Below are 14,953 nucleotides of genomic sequence, written 5' to 3'. Positions count from 1 at the left end.
TGATTGCTCATTGGAAGGATCGATAATGAAGCTCAAGCTCAGATACTCTGGTCACCTAATGCGAAGAGAGATCTCTTTGGAGAAGACCCTGATGCTGGGAAAGATTGAAGGCAAAAGGAGAAGAGAACGGCAGAGGATGAGATGGTTAGATGGCATCCCTGAAGCAATGAGCATGAAACTGAGCAAACTCCGGGAGGCAGTGAAGGACAGGAAGGCCTGGCGCAATATGGTTCATGGGGTCACGAAGAGTCGGACATGACTTAACGACTGAACAACAAATGCTGCTGTAATCAATATCAACTCTAAACAGCTTACATATCCTATATTTGTAAATAAGGTTAAAAAAGAGAGAGAGAATTCAATAAGAACACCACATTCAGTGCAAATCACAGCTTAACACCAGCGGTCCATAAAATAACTCAGTTTGAACCAACCCCCATCTAAAAAGAAAGAACAGCTCACCATGTTGCTGCCTCTTGGCTTGTTGAAAAACATTTAGAAAATGGCTTTTCTAAAATCGAAAGAAGCAAACAGGAGCAGGGCTTCAAAAGATATATCAAATCCTTTAAGAACATGGTTTCCAGAATATCCCATTCTTTCTCTTTTTTCCTTTGGTTTTTGAAATCAAAACTGTGTATGGGCCTTTTAGAAAGCTGACACATTCCAATGCATGCATGAATCTAGGAGACTTGACTGACTTTAAAGCAGCAAAAATTTGCTCAAATTTTATTTCCCCCCCGCAAGGGTGGTATTTTTCTCTTATATTTGCATGGCAATTGCTGCCACTAAGTTTTATGGTGAGATGAAGGAGCAAAAACTTTCTACCTGATATCAAGTCACAACCTCTTGGCTACACATTGTTGAAGATGATACTACAAGGCAAATGTATACACCCAGGATAAGATTTACAAGGATATCTGTTTCATGCCATGCAAGAATCAATAGCCTTCAGGTATAATGCCGGACTGCTAGGAGGTCAAACCAGTCAATCTTAAAGGAAATTGACCCTGACTCTTCGTGACCCCATGAACCATATTGCGCCAGGCCTTCCTGTCCTTCACTGCCTCCCTGAGTTTGCTCAGTTTCATGCTCATTGCTTCAGGGATGCCATCTAACCATCTCATCCTCTGCCGTCTTCTTCTCCTTTTGCCTTCCATCTGTCCCAGCATCAGGGTCTTTTCCAAAGAGTCCTCTCCTCGCATTAGGTGACCAGAGTATCTGAGCTTGAGTTTCATTATCGATCCTTCCAATGAGCAATCAGGGTTGATTTCCTTTAAGATTGACTGGTTTGACCTCCTAGCAGTCCAGGGGACTCTCAAGAGTCTTCTCCAGCACCGCAGTTCAAAGGCATCAATTCTTCAGCGCTCAGCCTATACCATAGACAGAACAAGTCATGTCAGCAAGCTATGTGAAGATTAAAATACTTTTCCTTTCCCATTTGTTCCCTCCTATTAAAAATCCAAAACTTGAAAGGATCAAAAGTCTGAGGTAGGAGGCTAACATTATGGAGAACTATTTAAGAAGGAAGAAATCATTCAAATGGCAAATCATGGAAAGATTTTGAAAGAGGAGAAATTCAAGATGTGTGCACACCTACACAAACATATTCCCCTCTAATAATCATGTAGAAACATTAAAGGAAAAAAAAAGCTGTCATCAAATATTTATCTGGTCTCCACCAGCACCAATTCTTGGCTAAGGGAATTATCAAAGGAGAACCAAGAATAAAATGGAACCCATCATGGCCAGGAACATTGTAGCTGCTGGGGTGATCTTCTAGCTCAGCTAAATAGCCTTTTATAGCCTTTCTTGGAAGGTCCCATAAGCCACCCATGAATCAACTCCTAGGGCAACACCACACTGGCATTGAACCAACACGATTTCTCCAATATTTTCAGGGAATGGTTCATGCCTTGTCAAAGTGGGTGAAGGATTAAGTTTTCAGCGAGGGGCAAGGCGCTTGAATTGCCTTATTTATATCAGCTGAACTGGTTTTCCTCTTTTTAAAAGTCTCAGAGACATCGAGAACCAGGTTCAAGAGACCAGCAGTCTCAGCTGGGAAGATGCTAGATGATGTGTGTCATTCCTAACCAATATTCCCCAACTTGGGAAATTTCCATAGGTTTGGACTTCAACTCCCAGATTTCCTAGCCAATATAGCTAGGACTCAGAATTCTGAGAACTGAAGTCCATCCGTATGAAGTTGTCTAGGTCAATGCACACTGCTAATGACATTCCAGTTACTTCACAGCCAGAAAAGTCCCCAAATTGAGTGGTATGATGTAGAATGAGTATGTTCTGAGGGAGTTACAAGGCTTCCTCTATTTCAAAAAAAGAAAGAGGGGAAAATTCTCAGCTAACAATAAATTCCTGGAAGGATAGCTGTGATCATGGTCTTTGTTATCTCTGCACATAAAGAAAATAAACCAAACACACAGATATATTTTCGTATGCTCTAAAGATCAGAAAAATCTATCTGCCTCCCAGACAGAGGGCCTACATTACCACCTTGCCCTTTAAAAGCGATTGGAAAACCACAGTGGAATACGGAATATAAAACAAGTTGTAAAAATTGACTAAATAGCTTAAACTGAGAGATAGGGAAAAAATGGAGTCCCATTCTAAATTGCATGAAGAGGAATATTTGTTTAATACAGTGTTGAAATGAGCAGGTCAAAATAATTTTATTTATGGCTCCAATTCCTTTCTGAAGTGTAAGAAGAAGAAAATGTAAAATCAATTTCTCAGCTTGAATTATTTTCAGTTTTTTAGTATTAAAGAGAGCAAGCATTGAAGATAATTTCAGTGGACATTAAAATGCACATTATGTAAAAATGCTTAAATAATGTTTATTAATGGGCACTGTATTATGTAAATATGATTATGATATTGGATAGTTGTGCATTAATTAATTAAACCCAGGTGTAAATATCTGTTCTATGCTACTCTGATTTGCAGTTCTAGAAGTTCAGCAAGTACTTTACATGCTAGTGCTTCTCAAAGTGTGGGAAACGAGGTTATGTGTTAAACAACTATATCACAACACTGTACAAATGTACGGCTCTGTCACTTGGGCCATTGCTTCCTGATAGAGAAGACATGTGGCCTACCTGTTACATCTTTTGCAAAATGGAAGGGAAGGTGAGGCATAGCCTTGCTTCACCATGGGATGATCAGTTACAGTAAATGCACAAGGACAAGAGGCCTGCAAGTGTTTTGGGTTGGGGCTCATAGCTGACAGCTGGTTTGCTGAAACACAAGTTCTTTGTCTACATGTTTCAAACTCTACCTGCACATCAGAATGAGCAATGAGCAAAAATTCAAAATACATGATCAACTGCTTCCTGTTTTCTTCCAGGGAAGGAAACATAGCAGAAGAGATCAACTGAACAGTTCTGACATCCGTGCCCTACTGGGGGAAAAAAACAAAACAAAACCCTGAGCATTTCTCTCCTAAAAAAACCCTTCAGAAAGCCAACCTAGTCATAATTAGACACTGTGCTAATAGTCTTGTTCACACAATAGGCAACCTCTTTTCCTGCCAAAGAAAGGCAACGAGTTCACTCGTTATAAGAGCTCAGTTTGGGGCAAGTTGGAATTCAGGACACCGAGCCAGTCTGCTGCAGGTTAATGAGGTTCTTCACATGCACAAGACACAATTTATGGAGTTCAAACCACATCCACCAGTTCAAATCAGTTCATCAATTATGGCCCATGCTTTCTAGAGATAAAAATGCCACCTGTTCGAAACACCACATCCAGCAGTCTAACCCCACAGAGATATAAATGCCAGCCTGGGAAACCATCCCTAGTCACATAGTAATTTCGCTTTACTCTTTGCTTGACATTTTCTCTTTCCTTCTACCTTTCCAAAAGCTTATTTTGTTTTGTTTTTTTCCCCCGCCACACCATAATTTCAAGCAGGAAGGTGTCGTGATGCCTCCAGTAGGAACGGTACCAAGTTGTTCCAACTGGGTACCCAGTGATGAGGTATGTGGGAGTAAAGCTACATATTGCAAGGTCTACATTTAAGTTTTGCAGGTGCCATGCTCATGGCTCAGAAGCAAAGTTCTATCTATGGCATATCTGGGAAATGCACCAGAGCCCATATTGAGAATCTGGAGAGTTACTGTTCAACATAGAGCATGCCAGGTTGTGGGTGGGAAGACGTTGATCATGTATCATGAATGCTCACTCATTGCTCATTCTAATACACCAGTAGAATTTGGAGCATGCAGACAAAGAATTGGTGCTTCAACAAACAAGCTGTAACCTATGAGTCACAGCTCAAGCCAGTTACTGGCTTCTTCTGCCTGTATGTTTAATCATTCCATGGTGGAGAAAGCCCTAGCAAGTATGCCAGATAAGTTAGAGCTTTCTTGTTCTCCAATATCTGCATGAGATCCAGGAGATGGAAGATTATTATAGATCTAGAATGCAACCTCTGGGCCCTCAAGAATATCTAGGCTCCAAGGATGGACACAGTCCCTCTTTGAAAGCCTCACATGCAGCACCCAAACCAACTTCCATATGTAGCATCATCATATCAACTGTGTAGGGCAAAGAAATTTCTAAAGGAATAAAAGAGATGGACAGATACCCAATGCATGAGTCACATGGACTTACAGAATCATAGGACTGGGAGAGAGACTGGAAGTCTTCTAATCCAACCTTTACAGAGAGCAGGTATCCTCACATCATCCCCATCAAATGGCTGTCTAACATTTGCTTGAAAACCTCCAGTGATAGAGCACCTACAACTCCAGGATGCACGTTGCAGGATGTTCTACTGCTTTATAGCTCTCATGGTCAGGAAATTCCTCATTATTTCAAATTTGGATCTCCTTCTGCTACCCATTGGTTCCTGCCCTGTCCTCAGGAAAAGAATGAGAATCTGATGGATAGTAGGTTCTTCCAGTGTGGAGGCAGAAACAAAAGAACAATGCAGAAGACATTACTTTGACTATGATAAGATTGAGGCAGAATCCCACCCACCAGCCTTGAATCTTGTTGCAAGCAAAGCTAAAAACTTGAACTGAAAACCTATTTAGCAAGCCACGTTTTGAGACTGGGGGATGGGGGAAGGGCTCCACTTGGGCAAGGAATGTCAGTGGAGGAAGGTATGTTAAGTGGCAACTAAGGCAGACTGCACAGATCCTGTCACTGGTTTTTACCTTATTTTCCTACTGCCTGGAGGAACAGAGCCATCGGAACTTCTGCTGAAGGTTGATTGACCAGGGACAAGACATGGAAGCCACATCCTGTTCCAGACCCTGTTGAAATTCTGTGCAAGAAGGCTAGATTTCCATTAGCTTATGACAAGTCACCTTTGCTCTCTCATTCTCTCAAAAGCAATGTGCCTTCAACTTCTGTAGATCCAAGTATACTTGCTTTTGTTCTAAAGGTTGCTAATTCTCATAGCTTTGATTGCCCTACTCAGTAAAATCTGCTCCCAAGGGGAAAACGTAGGGCTCATCTCTGGGGAAATTAGTAGAATACTCCTTACAAAGCAGGAGTGTAGAAACACTCAGAAGCAGGAAAACTTGTCTACTGAGATGCCTGGAGGGCAAAGCATCCATGTCTTCAGACAGGCTCAGCAAAGCTGTTTTCCAGAGCTTTGTTCTCCCCTAGGAAGTCACTACAACTTCTGGAAGAAAAAAGTGAGACTACTTGATTTCAGAAGTTTGCTGTTGTACTAACAGAATGAGATAGGGACCAAGCACAATTATTAAAGTTCAGGAGCAAAAAGGAAGAATATTCAATCATAGGGATGATTGAAGGGAATCCCTTGTAGATCTGAGCTGAATTGATTCTCACATTCCAATTTTCTGAATTCCAAAACCCCTAATTGGGGATCAACTAGTTTCTTAAAGTGGTGCCCCTTGGTTTCCAGCTCCCAGAAGCCCCAGCCACCATGGACAGAGGGAGTTGAAGTCCCAGCATACCTATAGGGCACCATGTTAAGGAAGGGTGACCTAGAAGAAATCAAACATGAAAGGGATGGGGATAAATTGCTTCCTATTCCCAGCTGTAGCTCTTCCTTCAAATATGCATAGAAAGCCTTGCTCATCCAGTGACTCCTTCCATGTGAAATGGGACTCTGACTCTTCATTTTATGGGAGGAGCCATAACCCGAGCAGTCGACAGAGTCAAAAAGATCAAGATGGTTCCAATAGAAGAAAATTAACTGCTCAAGAACATCAACAGATCAAGATGGCAGTGACAGCAGTGTGATCGCAGCTCTGCCAGGCGGAGTTTCTATGGTGCTGCTGTGACTACCACCTTGACGTTTCGGACATCCCCCTTCCTTCATGGACGCTACTGGCCCTGACCTAATCTCAACATTTTGAATGGATCTATTGATCCCAAAAATATTGTTTCCCTCTGGATTAGACAATATTGGTATTTGGTACTGGTTGCCATACTATGAGGACAATTCCTACAGTCGCATTTGCCATACCCCATTGCTTCTGAAGGCTGACATTTTTCCAATGGCTCCAATCTACTTTCATCATCTTGGACACTTCTTATTCCCCCAGCGTGTTATTTTCAGTGTTATTCCAAATTGTAACTGTGGTGATCAACGTTGTGCTCAAATCAATCCTATATTTGTCCCACAGAGCTTCTGTTTTTCTGCTTCATTTTCAGGATGCTTCAAAATTTCTTTAAAACGTCATTGGGTGGTATTTCTCAATGGCTTTACTACTGTCAAGAGATGGAGGATACATATCCTGTTACATGTTACTATCCAGCCGTCTTGGCCTGTACGTCCTGAATGGGGGAAAATGTGGGAAGACTTATCTCTCTATGTCTCCCTCAGGGATTAAATAGAAGGGTTGGAAGTCCAGGAAACCACAGTGTGGTGGACAGAGGAATGTACTATGTAATATTTCTGCAACTCATCACTAAAGAAAGAACAAGAATTTCAAATATGACCCGTGAGAATTTCAACAGTGTGCTTAAAAGTGACACACACACACACAGACCAACATGGACACTGGTTTCTTTTCCTTTTGTGTTGAAGGAGAGCAATCAAAAACCCAGGAGTCATTTTTGGCCCACCCTAGCCAGAAATGCAGGCTTGCTTTCAGGATCCAAGCAGAATCCAAACTCATGGAAACGCTGTGGAGGAAGCTTGTTTAGCCTTGGCTGCATGACTGGGAGTTGCCTTCCTGTTTCGTGTGATGCAGTCCTGGTTTCTTTGTCTCTTTGCTTGTTTGAATGCTTTGTGCTCGTGGAAACGGCAGCAGAGGAGGTCAGGAGGAAAGTTGCCAGTGCCTCATAAAGTAGTTTGATCCAAATTCAGACCTAATGGGAAGTTGAATGCATTCAGCTCTGACCAAAACACAGTCATGAGCTCTGAAGCCAAATGATCCTGTTCTATCAGCAGATGATCAGCAACATATGCGTGGAAAAGGATTCTGACTGGCCCGGAGGCTGCAAAGAAGGGCAAGAGGACTTTTCAGATACGCGGCATGTCTTGAATAGAGTTACACCTAATCGAGAGAGGTTTGAGGGCTGGAGAGAAAAGGATTTGTGGGAGAAAACAGAGAGGACCCCCAAATTAAGAGCATTTCTATTCAGCTGCTATTTAATCATTGCCTTGGCTTCTACTAATTATAAGGAGGGTAAAGCCTGCTGCTTAAGATAGTCCTAGTTTGGCAAACGTTGACACTTTTTTGTATATTTAACTATAGTGCATGCTATTTCATTACTGCTGCTAAGCTCCTAGAAATGGATTGCTTGTTGCGTCTAGATGTTTCTTTTTAAATAGGACCATTCAGTTACAAAGATACTACCATCACCCCTTTATTTCCCAGGCATTTGGCTCACTGGGTGAGTCTATTGTACATTCCATCAACACAGTGTTTCTCAATCTTGGCAACTTGAAGATGTGTGGACTTCAACTCCCAGAGTTGAAGTCCACACATCTTCAGGTTGCCAAGATTGAGAAACATTGCATCAACAGCTGAACAGAATTGATCAGGAGCCCAATATTTGCAATCCTGTTGCCCATGTTCAAACAATTCTGCACATTGCTCAGACTAGGAAGCTAGTTTACGCCCTCTCTGAGTTTGGAGATTTTGCAGAAACCCTCTTCTCAGGTCCATCTTCATACTCTTAAGAATTTGCAGAACATGAGAGCTGGGAATCTCACGCTGCTTGATTAGAACAATCATATCCTGCCTCAAAAAACACAACCTTCTGTTTGAACACTGTTTCTATCCAAATCCAGGTTATACATATTTTAAAAATTCCACAACCCAAGTAGGGTTGTCTATCAACCTTTAGCATCTTTGCCAGGACAGCTGCATCTAGCGATCTAGAAAATATATGGCTTACTTTGTGTTAACTTTCAATAGTATTTTTTTTTTGCTGTTGTGGACCTCGACATTGCAACTTTGGACATTCTTAAGCAAAGGCAAACTCTGATGGCCGGCATCCAGTTCTGAATCATATTAGTCCAAATAGTGCTTAATTGTGGCCCTTTCTGCATTGCCACTAGCTTCAACACCAAAACTCTCTGCAGCATTTTCACCCCAGGAAAATGTTCTACAAGGACCTTTCCATTCTTCCCCTTCAGCCAGCCAACAGTCTCACCAGCTTGCCAGTGAATAAGTGCTAAAATAGCATCGAGCCAACACTTCATTCCCTCACCAGAATTGTGCCTGTGTGTTAAGGTAAAAAAGGGGAAAAAAAACCACTGTTCAAGAATACAGAAAAAGTACTCATAACAGACTTTTCAGAGCCCAAGAAAATGAATGGAAGTTTGCAAAACATTGCAGGACCAAGACATCTGCAGAGCTGCTGAGGTTGAAAAACACCAATTTAAGGGAACCACCTGGCCCACAGCTGCAAAGGAAACAGCCAATCCATCTCCACGGCTTCTGAAGTTAATTGGCTCAGCATGGAATGACCACTGGAAACTCCATGGCACTGTGAGGATATGTAAGGGTAGAGCCAGTGTTGGACCACTTCAGCCTTATGCATCAAAGGGTTCTCCAAGCCAGTGAAGATTCATTGCATTCAATGAATGCAGACTGGGCAGACCCAACAATACACTCCACAGACTTTCTGCTGGTTTGGGGATATTCATTTTCAGTCCCCAAATAAACATTTCTCCTCAAGTTTTCCCATCCCTAGGCACAAAGGTCATTCAGATGACATTTACCATGTGTCCCATTTTGGCACCTTTTAATTTTTTACATAGAAATGCCTACAAGCTGTTAACAAGCACACACGTCTTTTTGACAGCTACAGATCATCAGCTAGGCTGGTATGAATGAGAAGGTACCAAACTGGAAGGAGAGAATCTGGGTTCAGTTGTCCATGTCATTTAGATTCAGCTTCATTGCAGGAATATCTATTCCTTTCTCTTTTCCCTACACAGCTACAGCTATTCTTTCCAAGGCTTTCTGATTTTCATGCTGTGCAGGGAGCCCTCTTCTGGAGAACTATAAAAAAAGTTGGTGGTTTATAGGTATATCTCTTTGTGTGTGTTTTATAATGCACTGTATTTCTTTAAAAAAAAAAACTTTCGGAGTACATCATTCTTAGTATTATTTCCCTTTGCAATTAAAGCTCAATATATTATTTCCATATTCTAAAAGGCCTTCCCATATTAGCTAAATAATTATCCACTTTTATTTAATAGAAATTGGTTGGGTTCACCCAGTGTCCTAAAAGCCATAAATGCTAGCTTGCAAACCACAGTGTCAGGTTCCATATATCACCCTGGACAAAAACCTAAACAAATTATATTATAGTTTGGTGCAATGTATGGACCCAGCCAAGCTATGGCTACTCAACTAACCATGGCTAGCCAGGCCCTGATTTTACAGAGGAAAAGCTTCAAAAGCTTAGATGTCATGGTTGCCAACCAATGATGGATTGGCCATGCCCAAAAACTATGACAGGTAGATAATCCTCCATGTCCACTGCTGGAGATCCTGTCTTCTCCCACACATTTGCACAGAGCTCACTGTAGCCTGGTGATGACATGTCATGAAACAGAGGCAGAAACTGTCTGTTAGGCAACTTGGAGGATCCACTTATTTTCTCATCCTATGCCTCTGAGCCAGAAGAAACATCGCCTTTGCTGCTTCTCTGCTTGAGGGCTTTTCTAGAGTACCTTGATGGCCTCTTGACAGCCTATCTAAACATATCTTGGAGATTTGAAAAAGAAGGCCATGTAGCAAAAAGGGCAGTGGTGGACAGTTGTGTCTGAGCTGACCTGACCCCACAAAGGAAGACAGGTATGGTAGAGTCTTAACTGCAGAGTCCTTGGTGCTCTCTGAGCTTGGTTCTTTGCTTGCAGACATTTCACTACCCAACTAGGGAACCTCATCAGTGCTAGTGAGTGTGGGGTTTGCTCCCTGTTTATTGTACCCTAATCAAGGAACTACCAATGAGAAAATGATACCCTACCAACACTGGCAGGCCAAGCTACTGTATGGAAACAGGGAGCAAACCCCACACTCAGTAGCACCGATGAGGTTCCCTAGTTGGGTCATGAAACATCTACAAGCAAACCACCAAGTCCAGAGAGCACCAAGGACTCCACAGTTCAACCCTGAGCCACAGAGATTCTCTTCTATTAGAGTCCTAAATTGCAGAAGGTCATTTATACTTTCTCTGTTTTGCAAATGGGGAAAACCCACCTCTGTGAAAAGAGTGTGTGCACCCGAATAGGGGTGTCACTCCCTCCCTGATACAACTCCAAAACCACAGCAAGAGGAAACACAGCCTAACCATAATCTGCCATTGTTGCCTTTGTGTATGTACGTTATGGCCTGTATATGCATGTAATGTGTGAAGGGTGTAGACTGAGAGCTTTTCAATACACATCAGCCTCAGTTTTCCCAGTCTTAGAAGCAGAAACAGCAAAGCATCGTCTGGCAGCAGGTTGGAAAAAGTAAAATTTAAAACCACATTTCTACATCTATCAACTAAATTCTGCAAATTTAGTTTTAGGCCAGAGAATGCCTATGTATAAGATATTATTTTTCCCCTTAATCACTGTAACCCCCAAACTTAAGACGTTAACAAGAACTTGAATGATGTCTTCCCCTGGGAGGCATTATGGCAACTGACGCCTTATCCATCAATTGATTAAGGCCAATGTTTGCCATTTCCAATTGCTGGAGATCAAGGAATAAAATGTGAATGCTGCCGAGAACGGGGGGAAAAATATTGCTGCCACAACGTGTTACAAACAAGAACCTTGCTAGACAGCTTGGTGCAAGTAACGTCACCCATTCCTTACAGTTTCCAGTCCCCGCAGCATGAAAGTTATTGAAAGGCGAGTAAAACAATCTATCAGAGTAGCTCCTGGAACAACTACCCTTCCCCTTCCAGCTCACCAGCTGTTGCACAGATTCTCATCAATGACTCTTTCTCCCACTATTTCCACCACATACTAAGATGTGTTGAAGTGCAACTTTGCAAGCAGACTGTCATTATTTTCTAACTTCCTACTGCAGGCTGTAAGCCATGATCCACCATCCCAGACTTGTTGGCACATAATCGGACTTACTTGTTCAGCTGTTTCATGTTAACATCCCACCATAAAATATGTTTTGGGGGGTAACATTCTAAATAAAGTTTGAACTTAAAAAGCTGTATGGTTCGGTTTCCTAACAAGTGACATTTAAGAGATCTTTTCATAGGGGGATCTTTTCATAAAAGTCATGAAATACAGGCAAGAAGAAAGTGAATTTGCTTTCTTTCATTATAATCGTCCATAGGAATGGTTGGCTCAAGAACAGAAACTTGAATTAACCAACATAAAATAGGAAATGACTCAGCGCGTTAACTCTGCCTGTGGATCCTGCTTATCTTTCTTCAAAGGAACTCAGACTAGCATTTACAACCATCTTGCTAGATTGGCAAGCTGAGATGTAGTGATATGCCTAAGGCCACTGAAGGAGTTTCAGAGAAGACCAAAGGAATAGTGTGAAATGCGGAATCTTATATTAGCACCTTTTTCCTTCTCTTTCATCCAAGTGTCTTGGAGAGTCAAACTATCAAAATCCTAACAGAGACAATTCTCCAGATAAAAGTGTGCTACAAAGCAACAGTGTTTTGATTGCTTTAAGATGACTTCAAGTGTGCACGCTTGGCAGAGCAAATCCATTCTGGCATTAGGTGCACACATCCCACGAAATCATGGTTTGTTTAATCACAGTTTCTCCCATAAAACACAGGTGGAGTGCTGACCCGTAAGCTATGGTTTACAAATCACAATAGGTAGGTTTGAATAATCTACTAAACCAAACTAAACAAATCAAGTTATTGCTTAGCTTGACATTAGACCACAACCTTTAATCTGAATGGCTAACCAAAGCTGAGTCCACCTGAACAATGAAGCTCTCCAAGTCATTCTGGTTAGGATTCCTAATCAGGTTGCATGACGAATGAAGAAATATTGCCTTCCGGCCCCATACATCACCGTATGTGTCTAACAGCCAATTTGCACAACCCTGTCATTTGAACATGAAGATACCACAATAAAGGTCCCACCACTCTAAGGGTTGGCACTTTTGCTGAAACCATTGTCTGCTACGCAATCTGCCAATCTACACAATCTTCCAACATTCTGAAAATTCTTCATCGTACTGGGTACAACTAAGAAAAGTGAACCTTCAATCCCCACCCCAGGCTGACAACTTGACTATGGTGTCTTTCAGATGTGCCCCAGTCTGTCCTCAAGTCCAGAGATTTGGTCTTCTGAAATTGCCTCCTGGATGGATGAGGATCCTGCTTTATTTGGAGTCCACATTGTTCTGCCTGTAGATTATGTATTAGAATCCCTTAGAAGCATGAATGCAGCATTGGTGCAATAAAAGCAATAGAACAGACAATGTTTTGTGACTGCTTTGATATACCAAAAATGGAGAGAACAGAAGGAAGTTAGGCAGGGGTATCCCCTCGTCCAAGAAGGGACTGTAGCTTAGCACGAGAACATGTGCTTTGCATACTGAAAGTTCCAGGTTCAAACATTAACATGTCTGGCTAAAAGGATCAGATGGCAGGAGATGCAGTGGTGGGGAGGGGGGAAAATCCCTCTCTCTGCTTAGGACATGGGAGAATAATGCAACGTAAATTCTGGGTTAGTTGGACACACAGTCCAACTGGTAGAAGGCAGCTTTTCCTGGTGATTCTAACCTCAAGGGTTAAACCGAAAGCAAGTCTAAAAAGCCTAAAAAGGAATTAGCTTATTTTTCAACACAGAGTATCCTCCCCTGGAGTGGAACAAGACCATAATTGAATAGTTTAACCTCCTAAGAGAAGCAGGCAAGGCGAGGAAAATGAGCTCAAAAGGAGGAACTCAGAGCATCATGTCAGACCACAACAGACCACCCTGAAGTACAACACAACACCTTCAGAAATTAAATCTGTAGGTATGATCACAGAAGGGAGACTCAGAGAAGCAGGCAGGGAACTCAGAAGTTGGAGCCTTGCTGTTCCTCAGCTTTTGATAGACAGCAACAGCAGGATATCACAGCCTCTCAATTTTAAAAGGCTGGGTGTGTCCCCCCCACCCCTTTTTCTGTCTTTCTGAAAAGGGGGAGGATTGGTTATAGTTGAGAAGAAACGGGGGAAGGATAGTGACTAATGCTTGATTTTGCAAATCCAGTAAGGATTTAGGAGGAGAACTAGGAGAAAGAGCTCTGATAGCCCTCCTTCCTTATATTTTCTTTTTTCGATTAAATCTTCCCCATTTTTCATTTCTTTAAAGGGAGGGCTGAGCAAGATGAGGAACTGCTTGCAACAGATCCCGACAGAAGACACCGAAAGAAGGAGCAAATCAAAGTTGAAGCATATTAGAGCAGCTGAAAATCTTAACTGCTGCTACCCAGACACACTCAAGAGTCTGCTACACTCCTGTAAATAGGAGAATAAAATATAATTTGCATTTGCATGCACATAGACACACAGCTACGCGCCCAGCTACAATGTATATAAATGTCTGTGTATGTCTGTATATTTATTCCTGTTATTAGAGACTAAAACAGCATTTCTGTCACAGAAGATTCTTTTCTCACATCCCCTGCACAGTGTTTCTAGTCAACGTGCAGTCCCTGAGAAATCAGACACTTCCAAAGAGCCAAATGCAAAGAGAGAGAGAGAGGAATGCAAAAAAAAGAGAGAGAGAGAGAGAGGAAATGATAGAGAAATACATGTTCAGTTTCAAGGACCAAATCACAAGAACCAGATTCCTTACCTGGGACAGGAAAAATGCAATCGTAAGTTGAACGTTGTGCTGCATTGTGTTAGCCTAGAAGATACCGGAGGCTTTTTTCTGCATGCACTCAGTTGCACTGAGCATATTTTCGCTGTGGAACAGTCTTTGAGGGAGAGAGAGAGAGAGAGAGGAAGGGAGAGGGAGACGGTCTTGAGAGCTCGCCAACTTCCCAAATAGAGGAGCAACATCACCACCAAAGCATTGGATAAAGGCTGATGACCAGAACCAATCGCTTTCCAAGATGCTTTTTTCACAAATGTTCCTTCTTTTTTGCATCACATATCTTGAGCATGTACCCCTTGCCAAACGCAATGCTTTAAGACAGGCTCCATTGGAAGGGAAGAAGTCGCTGCTTCGGAAATCACACATTTCATGATGGATTTTGAAAGGCAAGCATAGTTCTCTTCCCCCGCTCCAGATTTGCACTTGAGGGCATCGTAACACCTCGCATCGCATTTTCTTTACGGAAATGTTAATTGGGAGCGCTTTATTCTGAATAAATCAAAGCAATCTCTGTCTTCGGTGACTTCCAAAGTGTTTGAAAGTCTGACACAGCAAAGTCCTCCCGTGGACACCAGAAATCCTGACTGGGTTTTCACTTCATCTTACAAATTAAAGGGAGGACAGATCAATTTGAGTTGATGAGAAAACATCCAACACAGGGCCATAGATGTTATTAACTGCTCAGAGTTAGGGGTGGACTTT

The 14,953-nt window shown here is 42.1% G+C and overlaps 1 protein-coding gene across 1 annotated transcript in view; it reads right to left on the bottom strand.

Moving 5' to 3' along the window:
- Positions 1-14,377, bottom strand: part of CDH13 (cadherin 13) — a 465,553-nt gene extending 451,176 nt beyond the window's left edge. The window contains exon 1 of the mRNA XM_088136165.1: positions 14,228-14,377. Coding sequence (XP_087992291.1) covers positions 14,228-14,272 — 45 coding nt within the window. The 5' untranslated portion in view covers positions 14,273-14,377. The remainder of the gene's footprint in view (positions 1-14,227) is intronic.
- Positions 14,378-14,953: the final 576 nt, after the last annotated feature.

Source organism: Python bivittatus, unplaced genomic scaffold (assembly GCF_059951505.1).
Source record: "Python bivittatus isolate LINGU-HERP-01145 unplaced genomic scaffold, Pbiv_v1 ctg000190_np1212, whole genome shotgun sequence".
NCBI classification, from domain to species: domain Eukaryota; kingdom Metazoa; phylum Chordata; class Lepidosauria; order Squamata; family Pythonidae; genus Python; species Python bivittatus.
The sequence above is the reverse complement of the archived record's forward strand: the minus strand, read 5'-3'. Positions and strand labels throughout refer to the sequence as shown.